The 26,429-nt window shown below is 41.1% G+C and overlaps 1 protein-coding gene across 13 annotated transcripts in view; it reads right to left on the bottom strand.

The window, feature by feature from the left end:
- Nucleotides 1-26,429, bottom strand: part of Macf1 (microtubule actin crosslinking factor 1) — a 332,217-nt gene that overhangs the window by 192,698 nt on the left and 113,090 nt on the right. For 12 of the 13 annotated variants that reach the window (XM_040756696.1, XM_040756695.1, XM_040756698.1 and 9 more), the window contains one exon: nt 10,510-10,571. In XM_040756696.1, the coding sequence (XP_040612630.1) occupies nt 10,510-10,571 (62 nt within the window). Of the gene's footprint in view, nt 1-10,509; nt 10,572-21,034; nt 21,117-26,429 lie in introns of those variants that run through there. The other variant, XM_040756701.1, reaches the window with a different exon arrangement.

The following is a 26,429-nucleotide window of genomic DNA, read 5'->3' as shown; positions in this document are numbered from 1 at the left end:
AAGTTTTAGCTCAGTTTGGTCTCTCTGGCTCAGTGTTCCCCATTAAGCACCAGGCTGTATGGGCAGTCACCATCTTGTCATCTTTACTTGAGAACACCCTGTAAAGTGTATTATTCTGATCCCATTGAAGAAACAGGGAGCTGAGGAAATGAGGATCTCACATAACTATCTATGGCTTTGCTGCCACAGGTCTTCTCACTCCAGGTCTAGAAACATTTTCACTAAGTGGCAATAAGAGTATACTGATAAAAATATGAAGAAAACTTTTTTTTTGGCTTTTCGAGACAGGGTTTCTCTGTATTGTTTTGGAGGCTGTCCTGGAACTCGATCTGTAAACCAGGCTGGCCTCGAACTCATAGAGATCCGCCTGTCTCTGCCTCCCGAGTGCTGGGATAAAAGGCGTGCACAACCAACGCCCAGCTATAAAGCCTTATGATTATGAAGATATGAGTAAGGCCCCAGCACTCATACAAAATGCTGGGTATAATGGCAAGCACTTGCAATCACAATACTAGAGATCAGAAACTCTTGCTGGCCTGTCAGCAAAAAAGGCTAATTGGGAAGTCCCAGATCCAAATAACAAGACCGGTCTTATGGGCTGAGAAAGAAATCAAAGAAACATCACCCTTTCCAATAGCCCCAAACAACATAAAATATTTGGGGATAATGCTAACAAAACAAGTGAAAGACCTATACAGCAAGAACTTTGAGTCTTTAAAGAAAGAAATTAAAGAAGATACCAGAAAATGGAAATATCTCCAATGCTCTTGGATTGGTAGGATTAACATAGTAAAAATGGCAATCTTGCCAAAAGCAATTTACAGATTCAAACACAATCCCCATCAAAATACCGGCACAATTCTTCACAGACCTTGAAAGAACAATAATCAACTTTATGTGGAAAAACAAAAGGCCCAGAATAGCCAAAACAACCTTGTACAGTAAAGGAAAAATTTATCTACAATAAAACACTTTTTCCATCGCTATCTTTAATCTAGACAATGAACAAATCAGACACCTGGTTCAGACTTAGTAACATTGAAGATTTCCATGGTAAAAAATACTTCTGGGCTGGAGAGATGTCTCAGCTGTTAAAGGCTAGGCTCACAAAGAAAAAAAATTACTTCCACTATGACCAATTTCGAGCTGTTGTTTTGAGATGAAATGGATAGTAACACATCATTATACAATATTTCCATCATAGAGACACAGCACATATAATTAACCTCAAGAGTAAAATTATTAAGTGAAAAACTTCAAGTACTTATGACTTTTATTTACATATAATTTATTATAAATTTGTAACTTAATTTTAATAATGATTATATTTGGCTTACAAAATTGCTGAGCATTTAACATTTTTCTCTCATGAGTCTACAGAGCCAAACCTGTTGTGGAATAATCTTTTGTACACTGTGAAGATGTGTCTTTGCCAATCACTTTCAGATTGGTTTAATAAATAGCTGAATGACCAATAGCTAGGCAGGAAGAGGTCAGGTGGGACTTCCAGGCAGAAAGAAGAAGAGGAGATGAAGTGAGGTGTGGGAGAGACTCCAGAGCATATGGAGGAATCAGCAGGTGCAAAATGGAAGAGAGGTAAAAAGCCACTAGGCAAAACGTAGATTAATGTAAGTGGGTTAAGTTATAAGAGGTAGTGGGACAAGCCTAAGCTAGAGGCCAAGTTTTCATAACTAGTAAGTCTCTGTGTCTTTTTTTGTGTGTGTGAGCTGGCAGCGCAAAGGAAAGTCTGATTACACAAATCTGTGGTGATATATTATTTATGATTGATTAAAACTTGCCTGAGGTTTCAGAAAGCAAATCCAACCACAAGGTATAGAGGTCAGGCAGTGGTGATACACACCTTTAATGTCAGCAGCCATACTAGCTAGCCAGGCAGTTGGTGGCACACACCTATAATCCCAGGACTCAAGAGACAAAGGCAGATGGATCTCTCTGAGTTCAGGGCCACACAAGATTGAATCAGACTAGGAGAGTAACAGATCTCATGTCTTTGATCCCAGCACTTGGGATCACATGCCTTTAATCCCAGCATTAGGGAGGTAGAGACAGGAGTGATGTGGCTGGGTGGAAAAAGGAATAAAAGGAGAGGGAGAGACAGGATCTGAGTTTTTTGCCTCTGAGGATGTGTGGAAGCAGGACTGCCATTTCAGCTGGGCAGAGGTAAGAGCTACTGGCTTGGCTGCTTTTCTTCTTTGATCTTCAGTTTGAGACTTAAACAAACCCCAGTATCTATCTCTGGGTCATTTATTATTTGTGTTACACAAATCAGACCAGCAACTCCAATATATCAACATTCTCTCTGTTATATCACTCAGTATTTCAAGATCTTGTTGTAGATAAACCATAGTTCACTATTAACAAGCAGGTCATGAAGGTTAGAAGGGAAACACATATTAAAGGTATTAAAAATTTAAATACAACAGTTTTAAATGGCAGTGAACAGACCTCCAAATGGAAATGTTCTTGAAGCAGTTGGAACTATCAGAATTCAACCTGGGTCAGCTGAGAACTTCACTTTAAAACTCAAGACATGGGAAAAACTGGGCTTCCAAGGATAGGGGCACAAAAGAAGAACAGAGTGCTAGGAATGGGACCTTAGGGAGTAGCCAAAATTAGAAGTTAGGAGATGGAAAAGTAATCAATAATATAAAGGCCAGGAGTGGGGGCAAGGAGGGGAGATTAGGTAAATAAAAAGCAGAAGTAAGGGAAGAGGAAAAATAAAACAAGCACAGTCAAAGCTGTTTTAAGTTGTGTGTGTGTGTGTGTGTGTGTGTGTGTGTTTGTAGTATGTGTTATGTGTGTAGTGGGTGCATGCCTATGGATGTCAGAGAACAACTTCAGGAGTCAGTGTTCTTTTGTTTGTTTGTTTTTTCGAGAAACAATCCTGACTGTCCTGGAACTCACTTTGTAGACCTGGCTGGCTTCAAACTCTCAGAGATCCACCTGCCTCTGCCTCCCTAGTGCTGGGAATAAATCATCATCCAGCAGGAGTCAGTCGGTTTCCTTACTTCCACAGTGTGTGTCCAGAATTAAATTCAAGTCATCAGGCTTGCATAGCAAGTGCTTTTTTTTTTTTTTTTAGCAAGTGCTTTTATCCACTTGCTGGCCCTTAAAAAAAATGTTTTATGCCCCTATAATTAGTACAAGTTGGTTGGTTCTGTGTACATGCAAGTTGAGGAAAGGGAAGACATCTTCAAGAGAATAATATAATGGAAATAATATCATAAATTAGTGAATGACAAGTTTTAGAAAATAGACTTGTAAACATAGCTCAGTGGTGAAGTGCTAGCCTGGTGGACACATAGCCCTGCGTTCACTCTCTGGTGTCTTTTTTTGGGGGGGGGGGCAAACTGGTTAAGAGTACTTCTGCTCTTCCTGAAGTCCTGAGTTTAGTTATTAGCACCATGTAAGGTAGCTCCCAACTACTTGTACTCCAGCTCTCAGAATCCTATGCCCTCTGTGGTACTACAACACACAAGCAGCACACTAGCCTGCCCACAAAAATGAAATGGATCTTTTTTAAAATGCTAGAAAAGAATAATTTGATTATGAAAAGGGACAACTGAATTAAATAAGAGGTATATTATTTTTTACTCACATATTCTGGCAGTCATGGTGGCAGACACCTATAATCATAGCACTCAGGAAGCATAAGTAGAAGGATAAGGAGGAAACCTTGTCTCAAAAAAAAGACCCTCAGGCCGGGCGGTGGTGGCACATGCCTTTAATCCCAGCACTCGGGAGGCAGAGACAGGCGGATCGCTGTGAGTTCGAGGCCGGGCTGGACCAACAGCCTCCAAAACAATACAGAGAAACCCTGTCTCGTAAAAACCAAAAAAAAAAAAAAAAAAAAAAAAAAAAGACCCTCATCCTTTCCTACCTTTAACTTGATATACATGATTCTTCTTTTGAGGGTCGTTTTTGTAAATGGGATCCCATTGCATTGCCTAGGCTGCTCTGAACTCCTGTCCCCCACGATGCTTCTATCTCTGTCTCCTAAGCACCCAGGCCTGCAGGCATAAGCCACTGCAGGGAGTGTCAGAGCGGGGTCCACATTGCTGGGCCCTTATTTTTAGGTGTGTTCTTCCCCTTTAAAGGTTTCTATAGTCTCTATAATAACAACAACAACCACAACCAAGAACTTTCATGAATTATTCTTTGATATTGGAAAACTTGATCCAAAGCCTTTCCACCAACATGACGTATTAAAAGGAAACACATCAGCTTAATGTCTTTGATCCAAACTATGTAGAAGAACAACAAATATATCACAGAAGTTTTAAAATAAATGGTGGTTAATCCCAGCACTCAGGAGGCAGAGGCAGGCGGATCTCCAAAAATTTGAAGCCAGTCTGGTCTACAGAGTGAGCCCTAGGACAGCCAGGACTATACAGAGAAACCCTATCAACAAAACAAAATGCTACAAGTGTGTCTTGGATTCTGGTCTCCATTTCTGAAAAGATGGGTAAAGGATGTGGTATTAGAGTAACTGTTTAGTATAAGCAAATTTCTGGGTTCAGTTCTCAGTACAGTTAAAAGAAATGGGATCACCTGAGAAGAGGTGAGGGTGAAAATCCACGCACCATTTGGAGAGTAGTGAACCCTCTCAAGTGGCCTGAGCAGGGGCTACACACCAGACAGTGCTGGGACTCCTTAGTGTTGCCCTATATTCCCCTGAGTCCTCGGTTACACAGGGAAGTCAGATGTGGCATCACACACCACACATGGTCATCTCAGCACTTGAAAGACTGAAGTAGGAAGCAGGTAAATTTGAGGCCACCCTGGGCTTCAGTGAGACTCTGTCTCAAAACCAACACCATACAAAAGTAAGGAGAGTAGGGGGAGAACTAAATCCAGAATTTGAGAGGCTTAACTGGTTTTGATTTCACACTGACCTATTGGCCAAAGAAAGAATTTGAGCGTACTTGCACAGCCAAAAAAAGATGCCGTAGTTCCACAAAATAAATTTTGTTCCCTAACATTCAACCCAAAGTTCAAAGAATCCAGTCTTAGTCGAGTGATTCTGATTAGCAGTGGGATCTTTCAATTTTTTTTCTCTAAATATCCCAAGATGAAATGGTGCTGATGGAATTAGAAGGCTGGCAGCCTGAAAAATTATGAAAAATAGCCAAGGGTTTAAGTAAAGCTCTGGCTGGCCTCCAACGTCTAACAATGCTATGATGTATTCCTCTAGTTCCCCTTTCCCAGGCCTCCTGTCATCACACAGCACTGAGGCAGAGGTCCAACAGGCAACATCAGTTACAAAGGAGTATCAGTGAGCCAGAGCATTTGAATCCAAATACAATGTTTAGTGGTCCAGCTTGAAACAGACATTTGACTTGTCCAACTCTTAAGAGACTGATAGGAAAGGAGAAATACTGAGAACATGTTTAGTAGAAAGACCTAGCAGTTTTGATCACGTGACTTATGAGTGCCCCTCACCTTTGCCCCTCAGCTGCATTATCTTGGGGAAGTTGTTTCATCTCTCTAATTTTCACCTCCTTTGTCATGAAAACTGAGAGGATTATAGTCTAAAATCCACAAAAGATAGCACCATTGTTTAGGCAGAAACCCTTGTTGAAGGTTATTGTAAAAAGCAAATCAGATAAAATGCCGTTTGGAAGTTATAAAGCACTGCTACTACTTAATCAAGGTAACAAATATTTATTGGCTATCCCTCATGTCTCAGTGCTATGCTTGCAGATTAAGTAATATTATACTGTCTCAGTCTCCATGGGCACTAACAGGAGAAAATATGGAAGGAAACACACCTGAATGTTCCAAGTGACACAAAACAAAGATGGAATTGCAAGTGACTTAGTCTAAGCAATGTAGGTCAGAAAGATTATATCCCTTAGCCAAAGAAAAGGTCAGCAGGGAGTGGCCAAGCACAGGAGACTGGGGTGTGCATTCTAGGAAGAGGGACAAACAGAGCAGCATAGAAGTACGAGTTCAGGGAAGAGCTGGTTAACTGGTGTGACTATAGTGTAAGTTCCATGGAAGAGACCATCTGGAAATGAGGCTGGACAAGTAGCTTAGGAGCAGGTTAAGAAGGACTCTGAATCATGACAGGGAGGCATACCATCCATATCATCGCAATCAACTGGAGATAGCTGGTAACCACTCTAGGAATTCACAGCAGCAAATAATGCTTTTTGGTTGTTGTCCTCCCTGCACCCCACCTCTCTCTTGTCTTTGTTCTGATACTACAAAACTGCAAAACAAGACAAGTTATATCTTCAAGATTGTAATGGTTAGGCTTAATTCTCAACTTGATACAACCTACATTCATCTAGAAAGTCTCAATAAAGGACTGCCTAGATCAGGTTGGCCTGTAGGCAGGCATGCTTGGAGGGCATTTTCTTAATGTGTTAATTATTGAGATGGGGAGACCAACCCTAAATGTGGGTAGACCATTTGTGGGCTGGGCCCTGAACTGTTTAAGAGTAAGTATATGTGCTTTTATTTCTCTGCTCTTAATAGTGGATGCAATGTGACTAACTGCTTCAAGTTCCTACCATACCTCCCACCACGATGAATTGTGACTTAGAATTGTAGCCAGATAAACCCTTTCTCCCCTAAAGTTGTTTTGTCAAAGTATGTTATTACAACAATGGAAATGATACTAGAACAAAGATATAATCTGAAACGAAAACTGCAATCTAGCAGAAAGATTCTGAATGAGGCATATAAATCCTGTAACAGTGCACTAGGAATACAAGGAAGTGCACCAAGCAAAGGGCAGTTGATTCCACATGGGAGTCAGGAAATATTTATTGAAGGATATTAAGTTGACAGAGGGAGAGCCGAGCAAACATACAGAGAAGTAAAACAGCATGTCTCACAGTTCAACAAGAGCTTTAGATAGGAGAGGAATTTGGCATGGGGCGGGGGATAAGAAAAGCAGGCAGTGGCCCCACCCATCCCCAGGCTCCACAGGCAGTTAATGGTTGCTGAGGAAGGGATGCTTTCTTCAGTAGCAGCCACTGATAAGCTGAGAACCCTAATTAAACTAACTGGTTTCTCACTTTCTCCGCCTCTCCCCCCACGGTACAAGCCAGGGCCAGTTTTACAGGTTAAGGAACGTGTGTTACAAAGTTTAGGTTGGCTGAGGTCTAAAATTTCAGTTGCTATTTTTAATAGTGTGACTCTGAACAAGCTGCCACCCTCCTAAACCTCATTTTCCTCACTGATAAAATAAGGCTATTAATAGAACATTCAGCAGTTAGTGAAGGACTGTAAGCTAATCAATGGGAAGGACTTATTTTAAACCGTCTGACTTACCGGAAGGCATCAATAAACTACTAATACCAATGTTACAGTCAGCATTACTATGGGCCATTTTGTTAGGAAACTATTATGGTGGGCAAGGCAAAAAGTGAAGAAGCTCTGGACAGGAACGAAAGTGGCAGATGTGGAGAACACAGAAGCAAGCCCAGTGGAATTGATCAGATTTGGTAACAAGGGACAGATTACTATTGGATGCCCTGAATCAAGCATGATTGTTGTCCTGACCTGGACAACAAGAAAAGTTATTTAGCAACTTGAAATATGTCAAATATAGGATACACCTAGGTGACATGCAGATGAATTTGTCAAGTAAACCTGGAAAAGGTACATCTTGAGGTAAAATGTGGAAAAGACTCTTTTTATCCAGATCTTGTGGTTTAATCACCCGCACTGTAGCTGCCATGTTCAATTTATGTAACCATCTCTTGGTCCGGATTCCTGAACAACTGATCCAACTGAAAAAAGAAAACCCAATCAGTCAAATTTTCTGTCTGTGCCTTTAAAGCCACGTGGTGCAGGGATGTGCCTTACCATGTGAGGGAAAGTTACCATGACTTACACATAATCAAGAGAGAGATGAATGCAAGGGACACAAAAAAGAAATGATGGAAAGGAAAACAAGGCCTCATAAAAAGAGAAGAGAAAGAAAAGAGCTGTGTGATAACTTGTTTTGATAAAGTCCAGCTGCATCTAGATGCTGGATTCAGTGGGATCACCCTGTGTCCACTTCTACTTGTGTTTCTTTGTATTTCAGCAACCAAACAGTCACTATGACTAAAACAAAACTGCTAAAGAACATAAAACAAGACAAGAATATGGATCGTCAAGGGTAGAACCCTGGGAACATCTACACTAAAAAAAGTCAGTGAAAGGGACAAGAAAGGGATGAGCATGTAGCTCAGTCATTAGAGTGCTTGCCTAGCAGGCACAAAGTCCTGGGCTCCATCCTCAGACCATACAAAGCACAAGAGGTAGAAGCAGAAGGAGCAAGAGTTCAAAATCATCCTCAGCAATACAGATGAGACCAGTCTGTCTCAGAGAGAAAGACAAGGAGGGGTGGGGGTAGGAGACGGAAGAAACAACATTTACAGAATGAAGACTGAGGGAGAAGCAGTGTTTCTACAAGTCAACAGAAGAAAGGATTCCAAGGAATGGACTACAATGTTAATTAAGTACAAAAGAGAAATCAAGCAACAGGAAAATAAAATCAGGTTATTGAATATAGCAATTAAGAGATTGTTGCTACGGTTAAATAGGCAGAGACAGGCACATCTCTAATTCAAGGAAAGCCTGGGTTACAATTATGAGGCTCTGTCTCAAAATAAGGGATGAGGAAAAGCAAGATGGCTCAGCAAGCGAAGGTTCTCATCACCAAACCAAGGGTTGAGATTCTGGAGTTTCACATGGTGGAGAAAACCAACTCCTGCAAGTTGTCCTCTGACCTCCAGAAATGCACACGGTACACACTCCCAAGCACCCACCTACCTGTGTGTACAACTCCTGCAAGTTGTCCTCTGACCTCCACATATGCACCATGGTACACACTCACAAGCACCCACCTGTGCACACACACACACACACACACACACACACACACACACACACACACACACGCGGGGGGGGGCAGTTAACAAATGTATTTAAATTTTTTTCTAATAAGTGGATCAATCACTCAGGCACTGGTGATTCTTCACAGAGCAATGGTAATTATTAGGGCTTACAAACTTTGGATCTGACTGACAGGCAGGTGATCCTTCAGAGTGTCTTAAGCACACTTCCGCTTTGGTCTTATTATTCTTTGTGCATGCACATGCGTGCATGCATGTGTGCATTTATGTATGTATATTGTTCAAATGTCAGGGGAAGGACCACTTGTGAGAAAGGAGAATAAGAATGCACATGTATGTTCATGTGTATACAGCCAAAAGTTGACAGCAGGTATCTTCTTCAATTGCTCCCCCCTTTTAATTCACTGAACTGAGGCAGGGTTTCTCACTGAACCCTGATCTCACCAATTCCAACCAGTCTAACTAGCCAGCTTGTACCACGGAACACCTGCCTCTGCTTCCTAAGTGCTAAGATTACAAATGCCATCAGTGAATAGAGCTCCCTGTGCCTCTTGATTTTAATAAAATTAATATAAAACTCCATCAGCTATGGCTGGAAGATGTAACTCAATGGCCTGACATGTCAAGGCCCCGAGTTCTATCCCCAGTACTGTCCCCATTCTCCCTTCACTTTACAAAAGGCTCCAATCCAGTCCTATCCTTAAAACATGATCAGATTTCAAAATTAACAGGTTTCTCAGACCTAGTAGCACATGCCTATAATGCCTGCTACTTTGGAGACCAAGACAGGAAGGTTGAAAGTTGAAAGCCAGCCTCGGCAAGACAGGGAGCCCTTGTCTGAAAATAATAGCAAAGGCCAGGTAGAGCACTTGCCTAAAGCAAGTTCTCTGTTAAACCTCTAGTACTACAAATAATAATGATGATGGTGGTGAAGGGGGTTTATAAAACAACTTCTTTTTAAAAGTTAGAGTCTTACATATGATGAGTGTGTATGTTAGCGCACCATGTGTATGCCTGCTGCCTGCAAAGGTCAGGGAGAGCATTGGAAACTCTGGAACTGGAGTAATGGATGGTTGTGAGCCTTCATATGGCTGCAATGTACCAAACCGAGGTCCTCTGGAAGAGCAACAAGTGTTGATAACCTCTGGGCCAACTCTCCAGCCCTGTAAAATAACTTTTAAAGTTAGAAGTGGTATTCTCAGAATCTTGGGCATCATCAACCTTCCTCTGCTGAGGCAGTACAGTAACACTGTTGGTTCCACATTTATGATTATGATATGGGGTCGGGGGCTGGGAGATGGCTCAACAGTTAAAGTGCTTATCACACAGCATCAAGACTAGAGTAGGGGCTGGGAGTAAGACAAGCATGAAGCCTGGATTTCAGATACCCACATAAACGCAGGGTAGGTAAGATGGCCTGCCTGTAATTACAGCCTCAGAAGGCAGACACAGGGATCCTCAAAGCAAGCTGGCTAGCAAGACAGCTGTATCAATGAGCTCTGCCTCAATGAGTAAAATGGAAAATCAATGAAGAATGATTTCTGACATTGACCCCTGGCTCCCATACATGCAAAAATTAAATGCTCACACACAGTAAGAAAAGCTTGGGAAACATATGAAAGAATCCTACCTTCATCAAGTGCTTGTTGACCCACTTGGTGAATGTTTTCTTTTGAACCCGGTCGCGCTCATCTGCAAAGGAAAGACAGAAGGGGTGCTGACTTAGTGCTTTGCAGGCAGCTAGTCCCCACAGCCCTCTCAGACCTGTCCACACTCCAGTTTCTCTAGAACCAATATAAAGGATTGAACCATGGGACAATGACTTCTTCTTAGCAAGATCTGGTTCGCACAAACATCTTTTTTGATTATGACTGTTTTTCCACTGTGCAGACTGGACAGAATCACATGATTCAAAAACCTCATCAAGGCAGTATCTCCAGCACAATAATTTAAGCAGGTTAAAGCTGTAAATAGTAGCAAGAGAAGGGTGGGAAGGCTCAGGGTGTAGTACAGATACCACAATCTTAAACCTCTCTCTCCCTGCATGACCCTGCCCACCTAACACTGCTGCCTCCTCTCATGCCCAATACTCCATTCCAGTTCCCTCATCAGTCATTAATTATGTGGTCAGAGCCCCAAAGTCACCCAGATTAGCTTCCCTGCACTTCTCTCCCCTCTCCCCGAAATCTTACAAAAACAAACTCCTCCTCTTTCTCACAACCCTGCCAAGACCTCTTTAGCAGAAACAGCAATTCTGTCAATACTTGACAATGACTACCCCACAGACAACCAATCCTGTGGAAGATTCACTGGAGGTAATTCCTCAGAGCCAATTCCAGAAAACTGAGTGACCAGACCTGGTTCTTTCCTATTTATCTGAAGCCTGCACCATCCATACAGTATCTATTCAATCTCATCAGTGACCATGAGCAAAATACATCATATGTGTGTATGAGACTATAATGAAATCCACCTTGTGTATGATGGCTATACTAATAATTATTTTTAAATTTTATTACATTTTATTGAGAGAGAGAGAGTATATGTACCATGATATGAGTGTCTTTCAGGTCAGAGGCCAACCCGCGAGTCATTTCTCTCCTTCTTATGATATGCGTGCCAGGGATTGAACTCAGCTTGTCAGATTTGGCAGCAAACACCTTTTTCAGATGAACTATCTTGTCAGTCTCTAATAATGATTTTTAAAAGGAAAAACAAGTGGTGCACACCTTTAATCCCAGCACTCTGTGAGTTCAAGACCAGCCTGGTCTACAAGAGCTAGTTCCAGGACAGCCTCCAAAGCCACAGAGAAACCCTGCCTTGAAAAACCGGAAAAGAAAAAAAAAAAAAAAAAAAAAAGGAAAAACAAAACAAAACCATAAAACAAATCACCCCACTTGTCACTGATCATTCCCTGTTGCTCCCCCACTGCCACATGAAAATCTCACTTAATCCTTCCTAGAGATTAGATTCACATTTATTTTATATACATGCATGCATACATACATAGAGAGAAATGATAAGCAGGTGTCAGCTTAAGTGTTGGCTGTTTATCCAAGCCTACACAGCTCCACTGAGCTTCATCAGCAAGTTATCTCCAGGCACTGCCCCAGATGACTGAGATAACTCTAGTCCTACCCTCATCAACTGTCCTAACACCTTAGCCCCACATCCAGAGTGAGGCCACACTCTGAGCCCCACTCCTCCAAATATATGTAGCAGTCGTCTTTATCAATCTTTCATACATGCCTGGGCATATAACTCAGTTGATGGGCTTGATCCCAGCACTGCATGAATGGGCATGGTGGTGCACACCTGTAACAGCAGCCCTTGGGATGTGGAGACAGGAAGAGTGGTCAGAAGTTCAAAACCATTTCTGGCTACACAATGAATTAGAGTTCAGTCTGGGATACAGCAGACCTTGTCTCAAACAGAAAAAGCAAAATACCTCATACTCCCTAATTATTCTTTTCTGTGGGGAGGGGCATGCTAAGGATTAAACCCAGAGTCTCATGCTTGCTAGGTGCTCTACCACTGAATCATGTCCCCAGTCTTCCCATTAATTACTATTGTTCTTCAATTACCTCTGTTCTACCCTAGTCATTAAGAATGTTGAGTGTTAGCCCTCCCCCGTGCTAGACAACATAACTGAGTAATCATTATCCTTGGAGACTCTCACTTGAATAGCACTGCTTGACTCTGCCCATTCCTTTTACAGGTCAGTGAATTTTGGAAGAAAGGTATAGTTTTTACTGAAAGTCACCAGTGCTCCAAACTAATGACAGGAGTTTATATGAAGAAGCTCTCTCCACAAGATGAGTCACTCTCTTTCAGAACCCCTTAGAAAAAGCCACACTGTACCAAGCCCACTGCAAACCCTCTCTTCTGGGTGAATACACTCTTCTTATTTTTCTGAGTTTGTATTGCTTCCATTCAGGAAGCAGTCTCTTTTCCTATGACTTTGTCTTCATATCTTTCTTAGACTGAATCCTTTACAGCTTCACAAGACCTCAGACCTCACAAGCTACTCATTCTAATTCCCCTGTAACAGAATTATATTGGGGTTGAAAGGTCTGTCCAAATCACACATGGATTCTCAGCATTCTGGAGCTAGAAGAGCAGCCATCATTTCACAAAATGACATGAAAACTTAAGCTCCATGAGTACGGTGCCAGGTCTGCTTCAGCACAAATTCTGCCTATTGGTTCTGTCTTGGGACTGTCGGAAATTTATTTTTTCGGGTCTAGTCTGGTTTTAACTTAATAGAGTCATGCAAGTATTTGAAGCCAGGATTCTTAGACTTTTCCACTGTGTGCCAACACTTCTGGTTCTTTTTTAGATGCTCATTTGGTTCAACATCATAATCATCCTTTTCAGTCCTATCATCTGAAGACTGACTCAGAATCAGTTTGCAGCTTTTCTCTCATCATGACACTCATGCTACTTATTCTCGATTTTAGTATGTTATCTCTTCCCACCACTCCAAGTAACAGTCATTACTTAAAATACAACTTACTTGTTCACTCTCTTATTGTCTGCATAAAGCTTCATTAAACGCCTTCAGACTCTGGTAGTAAAAAAATGCCAATAACCAGGGCTAGAGAGTACTTGTTGCCCTTTTATTTTATTCCCAGCACCCAAAGGTGGTTCCATAACTCCATAACTCTAGTTCCAAGGGATCTGATGTAATGCTGTTTTCTGACCTCTCAGGCACCAGGGATCCAAATGGTATACAGACATACACATGGTCAAAACATTTATAGACACAAAATAAAACTTAGAAACCTAAATAACTGGCATAATTTGATGGGTGCTATAACAAGTACAGAGTATTCAAACACAAGTAGTTTTCTTAAACTATTCTTTTTACTTGCAACTCTTCCAAGAAATTTTTATATGAACCCAGAAATATAGATACATAAAGTAGGTATAGCAATAATACATTTACTGATAATGAATGATTAATAATATTTTAAAATAATTTTGACATACACAGTTTTCTTATTTGCTAAAGATGAAAGCAGAATTGCATGTTAATTATGATGGATGGCCTTGTTTATTTTCACAGAAATATGTGATACTACAGAACATACAGCATCTTGACTCAGATTTAAATAATTTTATAGTCATCAATGCAAAGAAGACTGGTACATATATAGTGCATGATAGTAGTATGTTTAGAGCCATTTCAGAAATTATTGGAAATCCTGTTCTAATGCCAACCCAAAAATCAATTGAATGATTTTTTAAAAAAGAAATTCAAGTCTAAAACTCAAATAGCAGTTGAGGCTGGAGCGAGGAACACCACTGTTTTTTCAGAGGACCCAAGTTCATTCTCAGCTCCCACACAATGGCTCACAACCATCTGTAATTCAAAATAAATAAATAAATAAACAAACAAACAAATATTCTAGGGCCCAAAAGATGGCTAAGTGGATCAAGACACTTGCTACCAAGCTTGATGATCTGAGTTTGATCCCTGAGATCCATGGGGTAGAGAGAACCAACTCCCGGAAGTTGTCCTCTGATCTGCACATGTGTTGCGGCATGTGTATGTTGGTGTATTCCTGTAACCCCAACACATGGGAGACTGGAAGATCAGGAGTTCAAGGTCATTTTAGGCTATACAGTAGATTCAAGGCCAGTCTGGGCTATAAGATTGTTTTAAAAATTCAAATCAACAAAAAAATACAATCAAACATTCTAACACAATACAAAGATATACCAATTTGAGGAATCGTGGTAGAAAAGCACTTTATTTTCCATAAGCAATCATTATGTTTCTATCACAATAGAAACTTTGTATGTAAAGTAAAACACTGTGATTGGAAACAAACAATAAGTCTAAATCTGAGCTGAGGTGTTTCTGGCAGCAGGAGTTGGCATACACAGTGCAGAGTTTCTGTTGTGTGTGTTCAGAACCAAGGTTGTGGTAAAATCACACAGGTTAGCACTGCCAGAAACTCCTTAAATTCGTCACGTTTCATTTTTTATTGATTTTTTTCTTCACAGTGGGCTCAAAAACCCTTTTTGTGTGTTGTCAAATTTTTCCCAATCCCCTAGGTGGTCTCAACCCACAATTTAACAAGCTGGATGGGCCTACTTGAGTAGGGAGGAAACAGTTGGACAGTGCAGGGTCTTAGGGATGTGAGTCTCACTAACCTTAGAAAACAACTATGGGTACACACATGGTGCACACATGCACAAGCAGGCAAAACACTTAAATGTTGTGAGACGATCTTTTTATATACTGTGAAGATTTAGTTTAATAAAAAGCTGAATGACCAATAACTAGGTAGGATGGGGGGGGCACAAAGAGGATTCTGGGAAGAAGGGCAGAGATACAGGGAGTCAGCACCAGATGGAGAGGAAGCAGCATTGATAATATGGAGTATAGGTAATAAAGCCAAAGACAAAAATCGATTGACAAGCCAAATACATGATTATATGACTAGTTACAGTAACTACACTTTCACTCATACCAAACTCACTTTGCTGTACTATATTAGTTACTTCCAAAGACCAAGAACAGTCTGATTCTAATTGTAAAAATTCTCACTCTGAAGACACACATTTTCTGTTGTTTGCTCTTTAGACTTTCTCTTTTAAAATTATACGTTTAGAGCAGGATGTGGGAGCACACACCTGTAACCCTAGCATTAAGGAGGTGAGGCAGGAGGATTCTGAGTTCAAGGCCTTCCAGGACTAGAGGAAGGCTATGAAAAATGAACACACAAAATATTTCCTGTATTATTATCACAGGTCAACTAATTTACAGATAGAAAAAAGTAAACAAAATTCCTTTAGCCTAATCAGTAATTTTAAGAAGTGGGATTTTTTTTTAATTTTCTTATTTTATTTTTTAAGGCAGGGTCTCATAGAGCCCTAGTTGGCCTTAAACTCCTGATCTTCTTGCCTCCAAGCTGGGTGGTAGTGGACTTTAATCCCAGCACTTGGCAGAAACAGGCAGAGGCAGGCAAATCTTTGAGTTTAAAGCCAGCCTGGTCTACAGAGCAAGTTCCAGGACAGGCTCCAAAGCTACAGAGAAACCCAGTCTTGAAAAAAAACAAAAAATAAAAATAAAAAAATAAAGACATAGTCAAGCATTCCTTTACCTTTCCCCCAACTCGCAAGACAGAGTATCACTATACAGCTCATGCTGGCCTTGAACTGGCAAGGCTGCTTCAGCCTTAGGTATACAACACACACCTGGCTTCCTCCCCCGTTTTCAATCTACACCTTGAAACTGAGATTCCACTCTACCCTAGTTTTCCCTCTCCTCTTATTGTCCCTTCTCTTCTGCACTCTTCAAATGTTTACTCAGGGTTAGGCTTCTTTTTCCTTTATTCTGCATTATAATTTCTGAAAGCATCTATGGACTGAAGACTCTATTGATAAATTTGGAAAAAGTGTTCATAAATTACTTAAAATTATATGTGAAAATGTTGGTGTTATATGAAGGGGAGGAAATACGTAGCTTTTCAAAACAAATTATAAATGCCTGCCATTTACATTGGGTAGAATGATAAAAAAAAAAAAAAACCCAGAGACAGATATTGGGGTTCAAGCTGAAGATCAGAGAAACAAAACAGCCAGCCACTAGCTCTTACCTCTACCTCAGACTGAAAGGGCCACCCACTCTCCAAAAATCCTCAGATTGCAATCTGTCTCTTTCTGCCTTATATTCCTAGTGCTGGGATTAAAGGCATGGGATCCCAGGTGCTGATATAACCTTTGTGTGAGTTCTGTTTCTCTTTTTTAGACTGATTCACCCTTGTGTAACCCAGGGTGGCCTTGAACTCACAGAGACCTGTCTGCCTCTGTCTCTGGAGAGCTGGGATTAAAGGTATATACTATCACTGCCTGTTAGATCATAAACTTCCTGTTAGATCATAAAAAAATTATCATCACAACACTGCCCCAGAATTATTTAATCAGTTCCACTGGTCATATACTATAACCTGTATACTGTTAATTCCCAAATCTGTATCTTCAGCTCAGACCTTTAATCCAAAGACAACTCTCACATTTAAAACACCTCCAAACATTTTGTGTCATGCTCATCTGAAATTCAACTTGTCTAAAATTAAATTCTTGAGCTGGGTATGCAGCTGAGTGATACAGTACTTGCTTGTCATACATGAGGCAATGGGTTCATCCCTCAGCATCTGAGGTGTGGGGAGGGCATCAAGCAAGCACGCACATAGGGAGGGCAGGAGGGAAGAAAAGAGAAAGGCAGCAAAAAAATGTATATTTTAGTATTTTAACTGTGTGGATATGTAGCTTGTGCAGGTGCCCACAGAGGCCAAAAGTGGTATTGGATACCCCTAGACCTGGAGTCGCCAACAGTTGTGAGTCACTTGACTGACAAGGTCCTGAGTTCAATTCCCGGTAATCACATGGTGGGTCACACCCATCTATAATGGGATCTGATGCCCTCTCTTCTAGTATGCAGGCATACATGCGGATAGAGCACTCATCGTGCCCCCTTCCCCACCCCAATTCTTCAGTGGTTTTTTATTTAGTAGTCAGAAATTGGGTGTGATGGCTCACACCTGTGATCCCAGCACTTAAGAGACTGAGGCTGTGGAATTTACCATGTGCAAGGCTGTCTTGGGTGATAAAGTAAGGCCCTAACTCAAAAACAAAACAAAACAAAAAAATTAGTAGTTAGAACCTACTCACATGTGCTTAGCACCTCACATACTCTTTCTGATGTTCAACAGTCCTATAAAGTGGCTACTATGCTAATTTAATAGAACAATAAAGCCCAGCAATGACAAGCAACTTACCCAAGATCATAGGAGTCACATTTGAATCCAACTCTACATCATGCCATAGCCTGATACTCCCATTCAGGATAGCATTAAAACTTTTTAGCTTAGGACCTAAAGATCCACTACTATATGATCCCTGCCTGCTGTTTATTCCTTTTCACTCTTCCATAAAATTTCCAGCCTCTATTTATTCTCATTTATATTCCAGTAGTGCTCAACAAGGCTTATTACTCTTTCCAAAGTCACACCATAAGTAGTAGAATACAAATTCATATTTGATATATTCTAAATCATAGATCTGTAGCCACTACACATAGTGCCTCCATGACTTATTACAAGCCAGCACAATAATGCCCCATATAATCAAGGGGAAAGGAGTCATGTGAACTTTGATGATAACAGGTATTCCACAAAGGACATCTAATATCAATGATCAGTGGTGCCAAAAAGGTCTCCATGGAAAAAGAAGAGGGAAGGGAAGGAGGGTTAGAAGAAAAGAGCCAAGATAGACGTGGTGGCAAAAGAAAAAAGTCAAAGTAGGAGGGATTAAAACAGTACAGAAGGAGAAAAGAACAATGTTTTCTAGAAGAGTCACTGAGTATTACATTCATGAAGGCCAAATATTTTATAGATACAGAGACACTGTTTTAAGAATCCTCAAAAAAGCAGGGCAGTGGTGGTGCGCACAGGTAGGTGGATCTCTGAGTTCAAGACCAGCCAAGGGGCAGTGGGGAGGGGGGGAGAGACAGAGGGGGGCACCATAGCCCTCAAAAGAATATCTTAGGGAAACTGAGGTAACATGGGGGCTGGAGAGATGGTACAAATGGTTTAGAGCACTTGTTACTCTTACAGGTTCAGTTCCAGGACCCACACGATGGCTCACAATCATCTGTAACTACCGTTTCAGGATATCTGATGCCTTCTTCTGGCCTTTGGGGAACTAGGCATAAACATGGTATACATACACACATACATTTGGGCAAAACATTTACACACATAAATAAATAAACTAACAAACAACCTGAAGAAAGAAACTGAGGTAGGAGAGTAGACAGGATCATTGAGGGGGGGCAAATCTGTAATATGTATTCTCAGTCTCCAGCCTGGATCCTTTTCATGATGCTCTTTTCCCCCTGTTGAGCCTGAGTATAACCTATAAAATGAGTTTAGACTAGGCCAATGTAGCTAATACTGGTCTATAAAACATATCAAAGTCATCAGGAGAGCCTTAAAAAGTTCAGATTCAACCAAAGTGAGTAAGGCCATCTGCTTCCCTTCTCAGAAGAGAGGCACGGGCCTACGGGTACCAGAGTCAGGCCAGCTTAGGGGGAGCTCTCTTCCTTAGCTACCAGGTACTGTACCCAAAGACATGAAGAACATCCAAAGCAATCTTCACTGCAGCATCAGGTATCATCATGCACTCACAAGTCTGAGTTTGTGTGAGGGGATAATACGAAGAACAGACTTGTCATTCTATAGACATCTCACATAGTACCACAATTACCAGCTAGGCTTTATGAATGTGTACCAAGTCACTAGGCTAAGTACTTTAATATCATACATTCCTCACAACTACTTCATGAACTAGGACCTGTTTTAACCCTCTTAACAGTGAGGAAATCAGGGCACAGAAAGATTTGGAAATTTTCCCTGAGTTTGTGTAACAATGAAGTGGTTGGTAGAGCAGTGAGCTCCTATAGATGGTTGTGACTATGGTTCCTTTTCTTAACTACTAGGCTATAGTGCCTCTAGACCAGTGTGGCTATGACCCCTTGGAGGTCGAATGACCCTTTCACAGGATTCACCTGAGACTATTAAAAAAAAAACACACACACAAATATTTACATTATGATTCATAACAGTAGCAAAATTGCATTTATGAAATATCAATGAAAGTAATTTTATGGTTGGGGGTCCCCACAAATCAGGAACCATATTAAGTATCACAGCATCAGGAAGGTTGAGAACCACTGTTTTAGGGAATTAAGGGGTGAAAAGGTAAAAGTTTTTTCATAAAATCAGTGAAGATTCTGAACTTCCTCATAATCCTTGGTTGAGGGGGGAAAAAAAAAAAGAGCCTTTAGGCTCTGAACTTATCTCTAAGCACTTTCAAATGCAGACCATTCTTTTCAGGTCCCAGGCAGGAATTCTCTGGAAAGATAAAGAGCTAGACATGTAGGCAATAACAGCCCAATACTATCTCTCCTTGTACCATAAACAGGTACAGTTTATGCCTTCACTGTTTGGCAGCTCTGATTCTGAAGGTAGGAGAGATCAGAGTCTCTAGATTTCTTTCCAGGGTCCCTCTAGATCAAATCACCAGTAATTTCATTAGGAAAGTCTGCTCAAACTGCGTCACACTTTTGTTCTGCTCTAAAACAACCAAAAACATAAAATCAAAAGATATACTATCATATTGATCAATAAACTCCCCAAATTGATTAGAAGATATAACTTGGCCAGCGGTGGTGGCACACGCCTTTAATCCCAGCATTGGAAGGAAGAGGCAGGCAGATATCTATGAAACTGGTCAACGGAGCTAGCTCTAGGACAGTCAGAGATGTTATACAGAGAAACCCTGTCTCAAAAAGCAAAATGAACAAACAAAAAAAGAATATCTAGAAATAACCATTTAATAACAATGTCTTCATAAAACAAAGGGTATTTTAATGTAAAAAGCAGGACAATTTTGGGTTTGGTTTGGTTTTGTAGAGTTAATTTAGTTCTATGAATAGATAACTTTTAACTTTTTTCATTTCACTGAGAATTAAAGAATTGCTCTCAGGCCACCACCACCAGAAATGTATAGCCAAAAAAAACCTAGACCACTTGGTCAAGGCCGCAAAACATTATTTAATGAACTCCTCTCCCTAGCCAAGGGACATAAGCAACAGCTAACAGGCCTCCTCCCCTAGCCCCACCTCTTCCATAGGACTCTGCTCCCAAATCATCCTAAGTGTTTTTTCTCTGACTTAGCTAGAAAGGAAAATATAAAACAACTAGCAATAGGCCCCAAAGAGGAAACTTGGGCCTTAACTCCTCCCTCCCCAAGAGGTGAACTCCCTAACCAACCAACTTCTGCTAAAAATACCCTGACTTTCAGCTCTATGCAGCGTAACTAAAAGTGGCTTCCTGACACAGACAGAAGCATGAGCATGAATTCACACTCTATAAAACAGCCCCACACCCAATGCTTGGACTCTTTTTTGCCCTGCAAGCCAAAGATGGTCCCCAGGAAGTGGGGAGCCCCAATTCATTCCACCCCACATTTCAAAAGCCCAGAGGTTGTGTAAGGCCTGCAGACTTCAAAGGAGGTGCATTCCAGTGAGTCAGAGAGCTCAAGGGCTATAAGACACGAAAAAGACTTCACATACTAACCCATGCAGCACATGCGGCAGACCAGGTGGGCGTTGAACTCATGCTCATCTTGGTAACTGGGCCACATGGCTCCACTGGCCCCACCTAGGAAAATCGGGTCCTAGAGGACTTCCAGCTAGTGACCTCTGAACCCTCGGCAGCTCCTCAAGTGGGCTTCAAGGTGAACAGAGACAGACAGCCAAAGAGCTGTGTGACTGAACACGGAGAAAAAAGAACAGAGAAGTGGCTCCACCCACAACTTCCTACTGACCTCCTTCTTCCCTTGAGGTCAGAGAGGAAGCTCCTCCCTAGATCGCATCCAAAGGCTGGGCCCAAACCTTCAGGTAGAGAACATACTATTCAAAAGTTGCCCCAACTCACTCTTTCCAGATCAGTATAGCATGAAGAGGTGGGCGCTTCACAGGCAAAACTCCAGTCAGTCAAGGCATTAACTAAGACAGAAGCTGGCCTTTGAATTTGCAGAGCCGAAGCTAGTGACCTGGTGCATCTTAGACAACTGCAGGTGAGCTAGTGAGCTAAATGGCTCACTGCCGAGTCAGGGACAGTGCATCCCTTGCCCAACAACCTGCTCCTGGGGCTTGCCTCTTGTCAGGCAGAAGCACGTCTAAAATGTTAGCCAGCTGAGAAGGTCTTATGATGGAAGAGACCATGCAGACAAGTCCCAACACTATCCACTGTCAAGAAAATCCTAGGTTCCAAAGGGAGATTCATTCCCCCAACTTACAGTTGCCCAAAACTTTTGATTCCACCTTCTTTATGAAACAGCCTAGCCCAAACCAATGGCAATCTGCTTAGCCGACTTCATCAGCTTCAGACATACAATTTGCTTGCTGCTCCACTCCTTCCCCTCATCCAGCCAGAAACGACATCACGGAGCCCCTTTCCCTTTCCTATATCCTCTCACTTTTTCTTCAGTCAGTGCACCTAACTCATCCGTGCTAGAAATCCCTCCGTCTGTCAGTGGAAGCCTGCTGGCTTGTTTGTCCAACTTGTTTTCCGAGTCCTGACTAATTGTACCAGACACTGGAATGCTGAAAAAACACAATGAATGGCTTTTTTATTCAGATGGTCCAGCCTGTCTTTGCTTCTTCATGATTCTGTCCCTATCCTGCAGTGCATTTCAGGAAAGACACTCCAACTCGGCCCCTCACCTCTCCAAAAGGCGGGCTTCTGATGAGGACCTAATCACCACCCTCTGTTCTGACTCCCTAAATAGAACAACTTCTTTAGGCTAATGCTGCTTTCAATCCTGTTCGCAAGGCAGGCGCGGGGGAGGGGTTGGCGCCCAGGACAGCAAGGCTACAGAATATCCAAAAAAACACAGATGGGAAAATGTACAGAGGAGGCTACTTACTGGACAAGTCTTGTGACAGCCTCAGTCACCTGACCAGTTCCATCATTCCCACCTACAAACTGCTAATAATCTTGTTATTGCTTACTAATTAAGTGCCTCAGCTAACTCAATTCCTCCTTGACTAAGCTCTTGGTCACCTTAATAACCTGTGACAATGGTTCCAATCTCTACTCCTTAGCCTAGGAGAGGAAGAATTCTTCTAGAAGTTACCATGTCTTGGGAAAAGGAATGCCTAAGAGATAGGAAAGAAAAGAAAAAGGAACATTTTCTGAGTCATATGTAGTAATCTTTTCCTTTATCAAATCCAGATTCTGAACTCAAAGGACTATATCTTCAAAGCTCAGTCTCTAGCAGCTAGAGACTATTTGGCAGCCTAAACTGAACTTAACTCATCATCTACTGTGACTAACTTATCCACAGATCATGAATTCACAGATTATAACAATTCCTTAAAAATACATATATCATTTCCATTTTAGAGATAAAATATACTATGACATGAGCCAGGCAGTGGTGGTGAACGCCTTTAATTGCAACACTCAGGAGGCTGAGGCAGGCAGAGCTCTGTGAGTTTGAGATCAGCCTGGTCTACAGAGTGAGTTCCAGGACACACAGGACTGTTTCACAAAGAAACCCTGTCTTGAAGAACAAAGAAGGAACAGATGACCTTTGTTAGGAAAAATTTGAACTAAGAAGTTTAAGTCAGAGGGACAACTGTCAACTGTTGCTAACATAACGGTTCATAGGTTCTATGTTCTACAATCGGGCAAAGGATGAACATTGTCTTAGTTACTGTTCCACTGCTGTGAGAAGACACCACGACCAAGGCAGCTTTTAAAAGAAAACATTTCATTGGGAGCTTGCTTACAATTTCAGTGGATTGGTGCATGGCCATCATGGTGGAGAATAGTGGCAGACCGACAGACATGACTGGTGGTAGCTGAGACCTCGAATCTGATCCGCAAATGGCAGGGCCTAATGTAGGCTTTTGAAACTTCAAAACCAAACCCCAGTGACACACCTTCTCCAACAAGATCATACCTCCTAATCCTTCCTAAACATTTCTACTACCTGGCGACCAAGCACTCAAAACTATGAGCCTATGGGGCCATTCTCATTCAAACATTCACAAATGCCTTATGAAAAATGTAAAACTAAGTAGGGCATTGGATCTGTTAATGTATAAGGAACCTACCAATCCTTAAAAGGCAAAAATCTAACACCTTATCTACTCCAAGGGTGGATTTAGTAAAATGCCTAAACAAACAATAAGAATTTACCAGAACATGGGTTCCAGAACAGCAGTGCTTGAACTCTAGATCTACCTGTACTACCATGCTTAGCTCATAACACTTTTTTCACCCCGGTGGCACATGCCCGTAATCCCAGCATTTGGGAGGATCATGAATGAGTTCAAAGCACACTTGGGCTAGACAATGAGACCCAGTCTTTAAAAACTAAAAGGATGGGGAATATTGAGCTCATCATTTAAAACCTTAAAAAGTAACATAAGTCAATTTATGTGCTCAAATTTACATTACTTTTTTGTTTTGTTTTGTTTTTTTGGTTGGTTTGATTTTGGTTTTGGAGACAGAGTTTCTCTGTGGCTTTGGAGGCTGTCTTGGAACTAGCTGTTGTAGACCAGGCTGGTCTCAAACTCATAGAGATCCACCTGCCTCCGCCTTCCAAGTGCTGGGACTAAAGGTGTGTGCCACCACCGCCTGGCTACATTACTTATTTTAAAGCAAAATGATGGTACAAATTAGATAATTTTGATTGTTGGGGGATTTCAGTCACATCAGACTCAGCATCTGGTTTATTTCTATGTTGTGTTTTATTGGCACAATTCAATTTTTTAAGACTGGTGCATACAAATAAATAGAAGCAAACATGGGACTGAAGAGATAGCTCAGTAGTTATGAGCTCTTGTTGCTATGCAAAGGACCAAGGTTTCATTCTCAGCACCCACCAATCTATAATCCAGTTTCAGGGGATCTGATGCCCTCTTCTGACCTTCAAGGGCAGGCATGCACCAGGCATACATGCAGGCTAAACACTCATACAAATAAGATAAAATAGAAATAAACATTATCAGCATTTTTCTGAAATAAACCAATACAAAATCTTGAAAGAATTGAATGTTTCAAAACAGAACACCTTCAATAGCTAAAACCATGACCATTATTTATACTGTGTAAATATGAATATAAAGTGAGACATATATATTTCTGTATACACTAAACCAGTCTTACATCATCACACAGAAGTGTGTCACACACACAATTGTGGACTAAACACCTGACACATACAGCTGAACCTTGTCTGGACTGTTCCATATGTTTTAATTAAACAACAAAAATAGACCAGGCAGAAAAGACAACATTCAGTCAAATGTGGTATCGCATCCTATAATCCTACCACTTGGGAGACTGAAGCAGGAGAGTTTTATTAGCTCAACAAGAGACAGAGCCAGAAAATAAGAATTTTCAGCCAGGCGTTGGTAGCGCACGCCTTTAATCACAGCACTCGGGAGGCAGAGGCAGGCGGATTTCTGTGAGTTCGAGGCCAGCCTGGTCTACAGAACCAGTTCCAAGACAGCCTCCAAAACAATACAGAGAAACCCTGTCTTGAAAAAACAAAACAAAACAAAATAATTTTCATGTTTATCATTAGGTATATATTTTATGAGCAACACAAATATGCAGAGACAGTGAAGAAATTTTGTTCTGGTCATGTCCATTTGGCAATTAATAATTAGAGTGTACACATTATTTCCAAAAAACACTTCAACACACAAAATACACAAAAGTTGGATGACAATAAAATTGGTCCAGAATCCCCTAAGTACTTCCATGGATGATTTGACATCCATTATTTCCAAATGAAAAGCCATCATCATCTAATTTTAAGGATAAATCAAACACAGTGCATTCTCCATATAGGTATTAGTGTCAAAGCCATTTCACTTAATAAAAGGCTTTACAAGGTATTTATCTTCTTTTAATTTCAATGTATTTTATTGTTGTTAGTGAAGTTAATATTTTAAAACATAAAAATAAAAGTACTTAGAAAGGCTCAATGGCTCTTGAGTTCCATAGAACATCCTATACTGAAGATAAACTTTAAAGCTATTAACCAATCTCGTTACCATAATGCACTAGAAGGGAAGGCAGCAGACTCCATCTAAATGCTATTTTCTTCTTATAAATGATACACCACAGGTTCAAACATTGCCCACCCTTTACTTTCTGTTTTGCAGTGTTAGGGACTGAACCCAGGGGCTTATACTAAGCCAAATCCTGCCTCTGTGGTTATTTTGAGACAAAGTCTCACTATGTAATAGTCTCAACCTCAAGATCTTTCAGCCTTAGCTTTCTTAGTTCTAGAATTGCAGATGCATGCAAACAAATCCTGCCACCCATTTCTTTCTAAGCTCAAATACAGGAATGTCACTTTAGGGTACCACTTTAAACACAGCACCATACATGCATACATAATTGTAAATCTCTCTCTGTGTTTCTCCTGATAGAGCCACATACTAAATCTGAATAGTTAGCCAAAAGCTTTTCTGGGAGTTACTGGAAAGGACACTGGGGAATGACTGGATCTAATTCTAATTCTGTCAAGCATTCATGAACTCTTAATAGACAGATAAGTAAGAGGTCAACCAAGTCCCCATCTTAGCTTATAAGAAACAAGTAACAAGTATCTAAATAGTCTAGCATGAAGGTGGTGAGCAGGTAACAGAGACAATATTAAAAGCACTGAAGTTCAAGGGTATACGGGTATACTTCAGGACAATTAAGCCTTATAATCCTCACCTATAGAAACTCAGAAGCAGCTGCACTTAGAGCTGCTCCCTACAGGTGGCAGTTAGAAATCAATGTAATACAGCAATATCTGAAGAGAGTTCTAGTGCCATAATTATTAGAGCCCAATTTCCTGGGGGGAAAAAACCATTAGCTTCCTAAGACTTATGGCTTAGGTGTAGCTAGACTGTGAAGTGCCCCAGAAAGGAACAGCATCAGCTGCATCAAAGAA

Source organism: Mesocricetus auratus, unplaced genomic scaffold, assembly GCF_017639785.1.
Source record: "Mesocricetus auratus isolate SY011 unplaced genomic scaffold, BCM_Maur_2.0 Super-Scaffold_100014, whole genome shotgun sequence".
Classification (NCBI taxonomy): domain Eukaryota; kingdom Metazoa; phylum Chordata; class Mammalia; order Rodentia; family Cricetidae; genus Mesocricetus; species Mesocricetus auratus.
The sequence above is the reverse complement of the archived record's forward strand: the minus strand, read 5'-3'. Positions and strand labels throughout refer to the sequence as shown.